The 14,745-nt window shown below is 33.9% G+C and overlaps 1 protein-coding gene across 1 annotated transcript in view; it reads left to right on the top strand.

Annotated features, from left to right (window-relative positions):
• The window catches only part of TMPRSS15 (transmembrane protease, serine 15), a 313,147-nt gene that overhangs the window by 28,834 nt on the left and 269,568 nt on the right, over nucleotides 1–14,745 (top strand). The window contains exons 4-5 of the mRNA XM_006873157.1: nucleotides 3,441–3,592; nucleotides 13,845–13,880. Of these exons, the coding sequence (XP_006873219.1) occupies nucleotides 3,441–3,592; nucleotides 13,845–13,880 (188 nt within the window). The remainder of the gene's footprint in view (nucleotides 1–3,440; nucleotides 3,593–13,844; nucleotides 13,881–14,745) is intronic.

The following is a 14,745-nucleotide window of genomic DNA, read 5'->3' as shown; positions in this document are numbered from 1 at the left end:
AGGACCTAGTCAGATGCCCATGAATAGAACTGCTCCTGGCATGGAAATCATTGACAGATCATCACCATTCATGAGAACATGGAGAGTTAAGAAAAAAAAAAAAAAAAAGCATTTTGGACAGGGAAAAAAGAGGCAGGTATGGAATAGTAGGTAAAAACATTATCTGAAGCAAAATATATACTTATTAAGAACAATTGACTCAATGTATGGAAAAGTTAGGAAATCCTGAGCTAAATAGTTACTAAGAAGTCATCTACTTTCAAAATTTTGTTACTGTTATTTAAGCAAATGAATAGAAAGTTATACTAGAAGGTGTTAGAACTGGTATTAGAAGACACCAGTTGTTATGGAGTGTGATCCCATGCATATTGAAATACAACTTTGCTCCATGGAGTTTGGCTAATTTTTCAGAAGTAGATCACCATGTCTTTCTTCTGATACATTTCTGGGTAAGCTTGAATCACCAATCTTTAGATTATCAGCTTAGAATAACCATTTGTACCACCCTGAAACTCCTTGTAGTAGTGTTGTGGGTTAACGCACTTGACTCCAAAGTTGGTTTGAATTGCAAGGTTGGTGGTTCAAGCTCACCAATCACTCCCTGGAAGCCTTATATAGGGTTGCTATCAGTTGGAAAAGGCACTACGGCACTTCACAGCAACAACAAGAGAAGTTAAGTTTGAAAACATTATTATATTGTTCTGTTCATTTCAACAGTAAATATGGCAACAACCTGTGAATCCACATGGTGGTACAGATATTAAAAAAGAGCATCCTCTGTTTATGAAGAAGGGAAAATTGATAACAAATAATGGTGATAACTGTGCAACATGATTGGTTTAATTGCTCTGGCTGAACTGTATGAAAAATTATTGAGTTAGCAACTGTATTCTGTCGGTCTCTCTCTCTCTCTTTATATATATATATATACATGCTATTGAGTAGAGGTACAGATCTACCATGATAATTTAGAGTATTTTAATCACTTAGAGAGTCATGAGGAATCCTGATACTACAAGCAGCATACTGCTAATAGGAAGGTCAGCAGTTCAAACCCACCAGCCTCTGCTCAGAAACCCTATACAGGGTTGCTATGAGTCGGAACCAACTAGACAACACTTAATGAAAACAACAATATACAGTCATTAAGGAAAAAAACAAACATTTATTATAGGTTCTATCAGGGTACATATATGGACATATAGATTTTTTTGGAGTAGAATAAGTCTTCTAAGATCGTCATTGCCTTGTAAATTGCACAAGAATGTGAGGGTAACTCTATATTTCTGAGTGAGCAAACATAGCATATAAAACTCAGTTCTCTGTGGTCTCTTTTAAGAAACCAAGTGAATTCTAAATACTCATGTTTACTGAGTAGTATAACAAAGAGATAAGAGTTGTAGCTTGTCGCTAAAGTGGTTGTATCCTAACATATTAACGTGAGGCAAATATAAAATATTCAGAAGACTGAAAACCTCTGAAGTCTTATTTCAGGGCCAAAAGAATAGTTCATTTTTATGTTTCTTTAAACTGAAAAAAGAATCACCAAGAAAAAAAAAAATTAATACAACTTAAAAGATAAGGGGATAAAATAAAGAAGATGATTAGGCACATATGATTAAGTTCTCATAGTGTTGGTGGAAATAGCTGGACACTTCACTCTCAGCTATAGCCTTCCATGACTATGTCCTTTTCCATGGGCTCAGGAGTCCCCAGGTCTCACCACACTTCAGACCAACCAGCCCTTCTTCTCTCTTTCATCTTCAGGTCGACGGAAGTCTATGAAACATAGTCGAACTCAATTTCTTCATTGCTGCCTCTGCCCCTCTTCCACTCACCAGCAGACCAATGTAGTCGCCAGCAAGTTTACATGCTCGTGTGTTCTTTTTCGTTTCAGTCTTGGAGTGGGATTTGTCCTGAAGGGACTTGATTGCTTGCTTTGATGGTTCCCTAAGGAACAACTTGCTTGTTCTTGTAGTAGCCAATCAGAGTGTCATTTTTGATTTTTGAATTTTTCCTGCTGGTCTTTCTGTAGAGAAGTATCTTCTGTTCCTCTAGCTGTTCCAGGCTGGTTTGATTGTCCTTTCAAGTGGGAATGTCCCACTTCAGAAGGTTTTGGAGGGGGCTCTGGGTTCCCCCTAAGGTCCTATACACTATAAAGGCTCCACAGTAAGCCTGTTTCACTGGGCAAGTTCTAGAATCCCTTTTAGGTATTACAAGGCTTTCATGGGCTTTTAACTTTTTTCTTCACCTTCAGCCTAAACTTGAATTTGAGTAATTTATGTTCTTTTCTACAGCCTGCTCCTGGTCTTGCTTTGGCTTATGATATGGAGCTTTTCCAGCATTTTTTTGCACATATGTAGTCAATTTGATTTCTGTGTATTTCATCTGGTATATTCCATCTCTCAGTATTCTGGAGATATTCATAATGCTACTATATTCAATATTCTGGTGCTATCTGACAGTGTTCCATTGCTATTCATAAGGTTTTCAGTGGTTATTCAGAAGTAATCTGCCTCTTTTTCTCCTAGTCTGTTTTAGTCTAGAAGTTCAGCTGAAATCTGTCCACTTGATTATACCCTGCTGGTATTTAAAATAGCATGGCATAGCTTCCAGCAGTATAGCAACACATAAGCCACCACAGTACAACAAAATGATAGACAAGTGGAATTTCCAGTGAGTCCCAAATGATCCTTTGAAATCAAGACATATTTTTATATTTTATAGCAATCTGAAAACAGAAGGAAAAGGCAAATATGAGTTAGTTGCTACTAGCCTGCTATCTGGACTGCATACACTACATAGAAGAATCATCTTGGAAATCAAGGAAACTACATTAGATTTTTCTATAGAAAATATTAATGAAAAAAACTTAACTCCAAACTCTTCATTCTTCAATTATCAAATTTAGAATAAATGCCATAATACTATATGTTTCTTTCTTTTTAAAAAAATTTGACACCTCATACTAGGAATGATATGACTTAATTATTAGTGTACTAATATGGAACTCAGAAAATTTAGATTCCAATGCTGGGTACACTCTAGGTCTTTGTGTTATTGGCAACATATTTATTTAGTCTTTTAATTACTTTTGTCCCACCTGTTAAATAAAGATAATATCAGATATAACTCACCTTACACAGGTGTAGGCAGGATTTCTTGCTTTCAAGTTGATTACTACTCACAGTGATCCTATACAGGGTGTCTGAGGCTGTGCACCTTTAAGGGAGAAGAAAACCTCGTATTTCTCCCTTAGATAAGATACTGGGTTGAACTGCTGAACTTGTAGTTAGTAGTCTAGTTATTATCATACAGTACCACACCAGTGCTTTTATAATAAGGATTAGCAAGTTGATAATGTGTAGCGAATAAAAGGACATATTACAGGAATTGAATAAGGCTGATTTTTCCATCTTATATCATCTTTTGTTTTGTAGAAATGGCAGTGTTATAGTCATATTTGACCTATTATTTGCTCAATGGGTGTCATATGAAAATGTTAAAGAAGAACTCATACAAGGCATTGAAGCAAATAAATCCAGCCAACCGGTCACTTTCCATATTGATTTGAACAGCATCAATATCACAGGTATTTGCTAACATTATTTGATTTATTTGAATCATTAAACTATGAAATTAAAATTCTAGCTATATACCAGGAAAGCAGTGGTATCAGTCTTGACTTTAGGAATATGGCATATTTCATGAGGCAACATATTTATATGAAAAAAAGTGAAATAAAGAAAAACTATATTTTACTAAAAGTTTTAGTGAAAAATGTTTACCATATACCATATAGCTTCTAAAAATGTTACTGTTCTTTGAATTAGTCAGGTACATACTGATTTTTCAGGCACTTTCTCTTTGTGAAATAGTAGTAGATTTCATTAGGTTACAGTCAAGTGATAAGGTCCAGGATCTAATTGAGAACCAAAAGAAAAAGACAGTTTCAAGTTGAAAATACTCTCAGCAAGTTAAAGTTACTTTTAACTTGTTGAACTATGTTAAAATATGTTTTATAAAAATAGCACATTTAAAAAATTCAGGTGTTTAGTAATTATTGAATATTGTGTTCTTTCAAATTTGATAACATTAGCTAAAAGTATATAAAACTTTATATTTATCTACAGTATACTATTACATCAAATTTAATAAGCAATCTAAGAATAATATTTTTATCAATAATTCATGATAAATATGTTAAATTTATGAGACTGCCATAAATCCTGTAGGAATAAGAAATGCTAAATTTTCAAAAACTAATGATTAGAGGACTATATGTCTCTCAACACACTAACTATAAAAACAGCTTTGAATTAACAGAAACTTTATTAAATTAGAGTTGTTTAGAGGATATGTTTGAGTCACTATGTTTTAAAATTATTAAAAATGTTAAAGTTCCAGGAAAATATCCAGACTTTTTTTTTTTTATGTTTTATTTGAAAAGTAGTTTATACTTCTCGTATGGCAATGTTGTCAGATTAAACCCACCAGCAGCTCCTTGGAAACCCTATACAAGGTCATTATGAGTCTGAACCAACTCCATGCCACGTCACACCAACAATTCATTATTTCTGGTAGAAATTATTATATGCAAAGATAATTTAGTTACTAATCTCCCCTGTATGTTCCTATGGAAAAACAATTGGTTCTAAGTGTGATAAGATTGTCTGTGTAGTGTAAAAATAAAATTGAAAGACAAACAAATAAATGCAAAAACCATTTGCCATTCAGTTAATTTTGACTCCTGGTGACGCCATGTATTACAAAGTGTAACTGAGACACATCTGGTTTTCTTTACTGTTGTATTTACATAAGCAGATTGTCAGGCTTTTATTTCATGGTCTCATTGGATGGGTTTGATTTGCCAACCTTTTTATTATCAGCCAACCTCAAACCATTTTTGTCACCCAGGTAACTAGTATTAAAATAGTTGGCTTAAATATAAATTGTTTGAAGAAATTATAATGAACAAATAAGTCCCTTTCTTAAATAGGGACCAAAATAATCAAACATTCTATATAAGCAATTTGTATACAAAGAATATGCAGATTCTGGAAGTCAAATATGAAGAGCTTCAAAAATTTCCTGGGAAAATTGAATTAAAAGATAATGGAACTATCTTTCAACAAGAGGAAGGATGAAATGGAAACTCTAGAGGAACAGTTGCTCCTTGAATGACATCTCAAATTATACTCAAAGTTTTTTAATATGTTCACTCTATAAATTTAACTAACAAATCAACTTCTTATTTTTTTTCCCCCAGCACCTCTGGAATATCCCTCTACAGTAAGTCCTACAACAACTTCAGGTCTGTATATACAGCAATTTAAAATATATATATATATGACTGGATTCTCCAGGCTATTAGGAAAAGATTGCTTTTATAATTTTTCTGATAGCTCTTTCTGAGACATTTAATCTCTATTTAAAATTGTAAAAAGCATAGTTTTAATTAGCGGTAATGTAGATTATAATTACACAGATCCAAATACCTAGTCACCTATGCTAAGCATAGTGTAAAAAGCAAGCCAGGTAGCACTGAGTCAGTTCTAATTCAGTATGATACATTTGATACAGAATAAAATCTTCCCATAGGGTTTTCTTGGCTGTAATCTTTACAGAAGAAAATTTCCAGGCCTTAATTTTATGGCATTGCTAATTGGGTTAGAATCACCAACCTTAGGTTAATATTCTAGTACAACTCTTCTTAGTATTCTGTTATTATCTTTTGTATTACCATGGGTTCTGTTGGGACATCAACCATGTAGTTTCTTATGTGTGTTATTTCATCTTCTCCCTCTTTTGTTAGATTTTCCAGTGGTTTTTCAATTTTATTAATCCTTTCAAAGAAACAGCTTCTTGTCTTATTGATTCTTTCTAGATTTTCTGTTTTCTATTTCATTTATGTTTCCTCCAATCTTTATTATTTATTTTCTTCTAGTGGCTGTAGGATTACTTTGTTGATCTTTTTTCTAATTGTTGGAGATGTTGTGTTGAGTTTGGATCTTTCTTCTTTTTGGATGCATGCAATTATTGCTATAAATTGCCCTCTCAGCATTGCTTTTGCTGCATCTGAAAGATTTTGATATGTTGTGTTTTCATTCTCATTTGTTCATACGATTTTTAAATTTTCATTTTTTAAATTTGTTCTACTACCTAGTAATTTTTTTAGCAGGGTGTTATTCAGTGTCCATTTATTTGATTTTATTTCTTTGATTTTCATTGCTGATTTCCAATTTTATAGCATTGTGATCTGAGAAGATGCTTTATAGTATTTTGATGTTTTAAAGTTTATTGAGACTTACTTTATGATCTAATACATAGTCAATTCTGGAGAATGTTCCATGTGCACTGGAAAGGAATGTGCATTGTATGATTGTTGGATTGAATGTTCTGTACAAATACATTAGGTCAAATTGATTGACTGTGTTGTTTAGTTCCTCTGTGTCTTTGTTGATTATTTTTCTGGTTGTTCTGCCCTTGTTATGAAGTGGTGTATGAAAATCTCCCACTATTATTGTATACATCTCCATTTCATTCTTCAGTTCTACTAGGATTTGATTTGTGTATTTTCAGGCTCTTTTGTTGGGAGCATATTTATTATGGTTATGTCCTCTTATTCAATTGACGCTTTAATCATGAGTTAATGTCCTTCTTTGTCTCTTATGCTGGTTTTTGCATTAAAGTTGAATTTATCAGAGATCAATATTGTCACTGATTCTCATTTTTTATTATAATTAGCTTGATTTTTTCCATCCTTTAATTTTTCATCTATTTTTGTCTTTGTGTGTAAGGTATGATTCTTGTAGATAGAATATTGAAGGATCCTGTTTTCTTATCCATTCTGCTACTCTCTATCTCTTGACTGCAGCATTTAATCAATTCATGCTCAGTGTAAGTGCTGAAAGGTATGGACAGTTTTCAGGCATTTTGCTGTTTGTTTATTTGTTTTTATAGTGCTGCTGGTTTCTTCATTATGCATGCTTTCTTATACTGAGTTCATTTTTGTGTGTGTGTTTTTTTTTCTTGCCAATTTCTTCATGGTTATAATGTTTATATTCTTTCTTGATTTTCCTTTTCTTGGCTTGTTGTGAAGATGCATTAAGCTTCTTTGAGATTACTTTGTACTTTTTTAATTTCTTACTCATTTTAAAATTGTCTGTTTTATCCTAAAATCTACTTGACCTGCTCAGCATGTGGATCTCTGTAACTATGTTTTTCCCTTTCTTCACTTTGTTGTTGTCCTGATCCTAGACTAATATCTCAGATCCCCTATTTTCAGTCTTGCAAGTTTGTTCTGCTTTGGACTCCTTCCATATCTGGACCAAGTTCAGGCTGGTGCTGCCACATACATCAATCTCTGGTTGTTATCTCCTCTTGTTAGTTCTCAGTCCAAATAACTCCTTTTAGTATGTTTTGAAGCACTGGTTGGACTTTTAAAAATCCTTAAATTTCTGTTTATTCTGAAATATTCTAATTTTGCCTTTATATTTCATGGACAGTTTTGCTGGGTATATGATTTTTGATTGGCAGGTGTTTTGTTTTTTGTTTTACTTTCAGAGTTTTGTATATGATTCTCTTACCTTCTTGCCTGCAAGGTTTCTTCTGAGAAATCAGAGGTTAATCTTATTGGATTTCCTTAGTAGGTAACATTTCTTTGTTCCCTGTTCCCTGTCTACTTTCAAGATTATTTCCTTTTCTTTGATTTTGGTGAGTTTCATTATGATACATCATGGTGATTTTCTTTGGTGTCTATCCTGCATAGGGTTCATTCAACTATTTGAATGCTTATCTTCTTGTCTTTCAAGATGTTATGGAGATTCTAACAGCTTTTCAACTTTCTTTTCTGTGATTCTCTTTGACTCTTTCTGATCTGGAATTCGAATTACCTGTAGGTTCTTCCTCTTCATGTTGCCTTAGGCTTTCTTCAGATATTTTCTTTTTTTCTGATTGTTCTTCTATTTTAGCAGTATTGAGAGATTTATCATCATGTTTGCTATTTCTGGCTTCCATAGATGCAAATCTACTCCTTGCCCTTTCTGATATTTTAGTATTGGTTATCTGGAGCTCTGTTTGCAATTTTTGTCTTGTGTCCAAATCTATAGCTATTATGTTTGAATGTTCCTATAGTGCTTTTATGACTTCTTCCTTATTTTCTTCAACCTTTCTGTGAAACATTTGCATGTACCTCAATATCATTTTCCTGAATTATTTCAGAGCCTCTTCTCCTTCAAAGGCATTTTCTAACTCTTTCTCTTGGTCATCTGTTTGAGCTATTCTGTCTCATTTCTCCATGTGATCAGAAGTTTTTTGCTGCTTTTTAGGCATAGTGATGGTGTTGTATTTGTATAAATTTGATGAATGTAAGTTGGTGTATTCTTAAGCACATTTTAATTGCCTCTTGGTAGGTGTGATCAGGAGGTGGGCTTCCTTTTCACTGTTTGTAAAGGAGAATTCAGAATTTTTTTAGGTGTCCATTGTAGAAGCTGCTCTGATGTATAGCAGCTGATATTAGCTTTTGTCCAATTGGTGGGGTTTTACTGGGTACAATTGTGGATTGGCTGTATGGCTACAGATGTTGCCTCCTGTCAGTTGAAGCAAGAAGAGAAAAAGCTCCCACAATGTATCCGGAGAACCAAAAACCAAGAAAAACAATAAAACTGGGAAAAGAGATAAAAATAATTATATGAGCCATCTGCATACTAGTCTCTCTTCTGGTAATCAGAGAGGAAATGAGTAGAAAGATAATAATAATAATAAACATTCATGAAGCATCAAAGGGAAAATAAGAGAAATTCTTTAGCATCACCTAATGGGTTGCACCTCAATGTATAGAAGACAAAAATCCTGATCACTGGACAAATAAACAACATTTAATGGAGAAAAGATTGAAGTTATCAAATACTTCATTTTACACAGATAAACCATTGACACTCATGGAAGCAACAGTCAAAAAATAAAATAGTGTAATGCAATAGGCAAATCTGCTGTACAAGACCTTTTTAAAGGATTCAAGAGCAAAAATATTATTTTGAGGACTAAGGTGTGCCTGACCCAAGTCATGGTGTTTTCAATAATCTCATATGCATGTGAAAGTAGGACAGTGAATAAGGAAGATCATAGAAGAATTTATACAATTGAGTCATAGTATTGGGGGGCGGGGATATTAAAAGTACCATGGACTTCCAAAAGAACAAATCAATCTGTTTTGGAAGAAATGCAGCCAGAATTCTCCTTGGAACTCAAAATGGTCACATTTTGTCTCTTATCCTTTGAACATATTGCCATAGGAACCAGTCCCTGGAGAAGGATATCATGTTTTGTAAAACGGAGGGTCAGAGGAAAAAAGGGAGACTCCCATCTAGATGGATTGGCACAATTGCAGAAGCAATGGTCTCAAAGGTAGTAATGATTGTGCAGTTGGTGTAGGACTGGGCAGTGTTTTGCTCTGCTGTTCATAGGGTCACTATGAGTTGGTACCTACTCTACGACACCTAACAACAAGAACAACAGCAATGGACTCTTGCCTTCACAACACCCTGAGAAATTTCATGATGTTCAGCTGTGCATTACTGATCGATCACTAGCTTTTTCTTTTCTCTTTTCCCTTTTTTCTTCCCCTCAAGCAAGTTCAGCTGTTTCTCTGAGTGAGAACAATTCCAGGGGTGGACTAGGCCTGATTTTGAAGAGACTGCTGCTACCAGCTACTCCTCCTTTGATAATATCGAGTTGCAGGATCTGCCATTGAATTTCTCTGAGAGTGTCTATTTGTTCAAATTCACTCTGGTTACCAGAGAGAAAATAAGTAGAAAAAGAAAAGAAAAAAATAAACAAAGAAAACTTTCACCTTTGTCTCTGCAAGTCATAGGTAGACATCTGAATAAGGAATGCTCTCTTATTTCTTCCTCTGCCTACTCCTGTTCAAAATGGCCATGGCTGGTCACACTAGTCACTCCAAATCATAAGTCACCTTCTTTCTTACTTCTGTGCACATTCTTTCTTCTGGTAAGCATTTGATCCACTTATTTATCCATTTTTCTGAAGTTCAGAATTTTGGGACCATCCTGTGATTATGTTTTGTCTGATTTTCCTTGTTTTTTGATTGAAGAAGGTTAAAATAGCCTTTCTGCCTTTTCCCTAGGATAGTATTGTACGGAAAACATTTTTGCACAATCAGAAATACATTGTACTATTGAAATGAACCGATTCCTTGTGTGGTGCTGTCGGATAATACACTGGACTGCAAAGTCAATTTGAACCACAAGATTGGAGGTTCAAACTCACCATTTGCTCTTCAGAAACCTTATACAGGGTTACGATGGGTCAGATCTGACTCAACAACACTTAACAACAACAAAAATTGAAAAGAAGGAGTTCATGTTAACTTTGCTCCATTTTAGCATTGCTTTACTACATTGTTCCCTGCTGAGCATTATTGAGAACTTCGTTATGCCTCATCAAGATCATACCATTATAGAAATACTTTTCTTTGAAGGATTACTGATATTTTTAGATTAACTTGAGCTATTTTAAATCTCTTCAAGAGCCAATTATACTTAAGAAAGTTCAAGTTCTGTTGAAGGCATTAGCAAAGAACAACCACTGGGAATTGATGGAATACAAATTGAAATCTTTCAGCAAACTGATACAACACTGGAGGCACTCACTCATCATTAACAAGAAATTTGGAAGATAAACACCTGACCAACTGCCTGGAAGAGTTCCATATTTGTGCCCATTCCAAAGAGAGGTGACCCAACAGAATATGGAAATCATTTGACAATATCACTAATATCACATGCAAGTCAAGTTTTAATAAATATAATTTAAAACCAACAACTGCCATACATTGACAGAGAACTGCCAGAGATTTAAGATAGATTCAAAAGAGGACAGGGAACAAAGGATATCATTGTTGGCAACAGCAAGATGTGCACCAGTGTTGTATTCTTTCACCATACTTATTGCATCTGTATGGCAAACAAATAATCCAAGACCTGGATTACAAGAAGAAAATGTGGTATCAGGATTGGGGGAAGACTCATTAACAACCTGCCATATGCATATAATAAAATCTTGCTTCCTGAAAGCAAAGAGGACTTAAAATATTTGCTGATGAAGATCTAAGACCTCAGCCTTCAGTATGGGTTGTTCCTCAATGGAAAGAAAATTAAAATCATCACCACTGGGCCAATACACAACATTCATATAAATGGAGGGAGGATTGAAGTTTTCAAAGACTTCATTTTGCTCAGACTAACTATCAACACTCATGGAAGCAACAGTCAAGGAATCAAATGACTTATTGAATTAAGCATATCTCCTGCACAAGACCTCTTTACAGTGTTGAAGATCGAAGACGTCAGTTTGAGAAGTAAGGTGCACCTGACTCAAGCCATGGTATTTTCAATAACCACATATGCATTTGAAAGTTGGACAGTGAATAAGGAAGACAATAAAAGAATTGATGCATTTGAGTTATGGTGTTGGAGGACAATATTAAAAGTACCATGGACTGCCAAAAGAACAAACAAATCTGTGTTGGAGGAAGTACTACTAGAATACTTTTTGGCAGCCAAGATGGTCAGCCTTCATCACTCACACTTTGCACATATTATCAGAAGGTGCAAATCCCTGGAGAAAGATGTGATGTTTGCTAAAATGGAGGGTCGGAGAAAAAGAGGATGAATCCCAATTAGGAGGATTGGCACAGTGGCAGCAACAATGTGAGGTTGGCACAGAACTGAGAAGTGTTTCATTCTGCTGTGCCTACAATTGCTATGAGTAGGTACCCACTTGATGACATCTAACAACAACAATTTAAAAACGTATAATAATATCATTGTAGACTAGCCCAAGCACTAGAATTGAAACTAAGTTATTAATGATAATCCTGGCTCTATCAGCAACTAGAATCTGTGGACAAATCTCTTTGCTCCTCTAAAATTGTTTCCTATAAATTTAGGAAATAAAATGTCTCTGAAAGTTCAGACAACCCAAATCAAAATCAATATATAAATTCTTTTTAAATGTGTAAATCATTATAAAACTATAAAGGTATTATTTTTGGTGTTATCTGTAATTATGACTGTTTCCATAATACTTGAAAGACAGTGCAATTATTTGCTTGGGTCAGGTACCATAGTTTACAAATGCCAATGGTACAATGACTAAATAACTATTGACTAACATTTTGGCAGTTTGAACCCAATTAGCAGCTCCTTGAGGGAACTACCTGGCAATGGACTTCTATAAACATTGTAGTGAAGAAACTGTATGAGACATTTTTACTCTGTTTCTATGAGTCAGAATTAACTAGAAGGCACAACAACATCCTCATTAAATTCTCAGAATGTTACAGTAGAGAGTTCATCTTTTTCTGTTTTCCATTTCAAAAGAAACAAATTGAGAATTAAACAATATTCTCACGATCACGCATCTGTTAATTACCAAATTCAGAAATCAAAAGTAGTTTTCTCTGATTCTGAAGGTCAAGATCTGAGGATTCTCTATGGTTCTTTTTGAGATAACATTTTTTTCCAGTCACTAAGTAATCATCATGTTTAGTTATTGATCACTGAAAAACATTGTCTTCTTTACTTATAAAATACATTTGTTTGAAAGATTAATGAAAAATCTAGAAACCTTTACTCTACAATGTTAAGACATAAATGAAAACATACACAAATTATATAAGTTAAAATGTATTTTAACAAAATCATAGAAATCTTTATTAATTAAAAATAGCAAAATGTGAAGCTATTGTTTCTTGACATATTCTCCATCTAGGTTTATCAACTTCTGAAGGTAGTATCTCCTCTCTAACTTTTCCCTGAAAAATTCTGCACTCTTCAATTTACACAACATCAAAAAAAAAGCAGTTTTGTATCTTCAAGAGATTTAAATCCTGTTTCTTTTAAATCTTTAAAGTTTGGGGCACAAAAAGAAATCTGAAAGGCAAAATAAGGGCTGATGCATACAAATGAGCAGAAGATTTTCTCATAGGGTAGCCTTGCTATCCTTGAAGAATGAGCAGGTGCATTGTTGTATTGGAAAAGTAATTTCTCAGAGAAATTGTCCTGGCCTTTTTCTCACCAATGCAGTTTTCAATTTTCTCAAAACTTAAATTCTAATAAGCCATAATTGTCATGTGTTCTTTGATCAAACTTATCAATATTACCCCTATGGAATCCCAAAATAAATTGTCACCATAAACTTCTGAGCTGACCTCTCTGCCATGAATTTAACTGGTCCAGCAAATCCCCTTAGAAAATACTGCTTTATTTGAACAGTTTTTTCTAGGCTCCTGAACAAAACTAAAACAAGTGTATAACTTAGAGAACTTATCTGCAGTCATCTACATATCACAGAAATATGCTTAAACAGATGTTGTTTGGAAATCATTTATGAATTGAAACCCTAGAAATAATACTTTTTTATTTACCTTCATACTTAGATCCAGATATAAGTGAAATATTCCAAAGTTAAGCCACTTGCTATGGAGGTGATTCTAACTCGTAGCAACTTTGTATGTATTAGAGTAGAATTGTGCTCCACAAGGTTTTCAAAAGCTGATTATTTGTAAGTAATTCTTCAGGGCTGTCTTCTAAGGCACCTCTTGATAGATTTGAACTTCCAATCTTTTGGTTAACAGTTGTTCTCTTTCAACATCTCAGGGGTTACAAAGTTAACAGATACTAATTATTCACAGAACTTAAAAACAAAAACAAAAGAGAAAGCACAAGTTAAATAGGAAACAGCAAGAATAATCACTCAAGACCTAATAATCAGTCTAAAATATGTAATAATTATTTTATGTCATTTATTATTTTTTACAGAAAAGCTAACAGCCAGTAGTCTTCTGACAACACCAGGTCAGTTTTAATAATATTATTTCTTTTTCAAAAAACATTTCATTTATGTTTCATTTTTGACAATTGTCTCAGCACAGCGGTTAATATTATGCCTATTTTATAGATAAAGAAATGGGGCATAAAAGTTAGCAGTTTTAGCCTAATGTTTCACCATAAATTATCAATGTATTAAGGGCCAGTACTTCAATTGTCTGACTTCCGTCCAACCCTGTCTTTTGAAACTGTGGTTACCATCTAAGAATGCTACTAGTAAAATAAAAAAAGTTTTTTTTAGGAGGTACACAGATTCTATCACAGCTGTTGTGAATATTTGTCTTTTGACTGTTTTTTTTTGCCAAATCAGTATCAAAGTAGTCATGGACTCATCCATTTGACGTTTTTACTACTATTAGGTATTGTACTCCTGGTGTGGTGATATAGGATCAGCACTAGACTGGGAACCACAAGGTTGACAGTTCAAACCTACCAGCTGCTCCTCACAAGCCCTCTACAGGGGCACTATGAGTCAGGACCAACTCTATAGCACTTAATAACAACAATATATGCGAAGTTTTATCATGTAGATTTAAAAATCAAACAAAAAAAATCTATCATATTTATTATTGAAGTAATGAACATCCATCCATGGTGTAAAATAATAAAATAGTAGATTAAATGATAAAATACATTTTTTCTATTTCTTTCCCCAATTCTCGAGAGGCATACATTATTAACAGCTAATATCTTTACATCTGCAAGGGATTATTATTTTATACCTATGCATTAATCAGTATTCTTCCTTTTAAAAATTTATTTTGATCAACATGGAACTGTAGGAGAAGTGCTACACTGTTAAACGTAAGGTTGGTGGTTCAATCTAATTGGC

The sequence above is a fragment of the Chrysochloris asiatica genome, unplaced genomic scaffold, assembly GCF_000296735.1.
Source record: "Chrysochloris asiatica unplaced genomic scaffold, ChrAsi1.0 scaffold00225, whole genome shotgun sequence".
Lineage (NCBI taxonomy): Eukaryota > Metazoa > Chordata > Mammalia > Afrosoricida > Chrysochloridae > Chrysochloris > Chrysochloris asiatica.
This window is presented reverse-complemented; position numbering and strand designations above follow the sequence as displayed.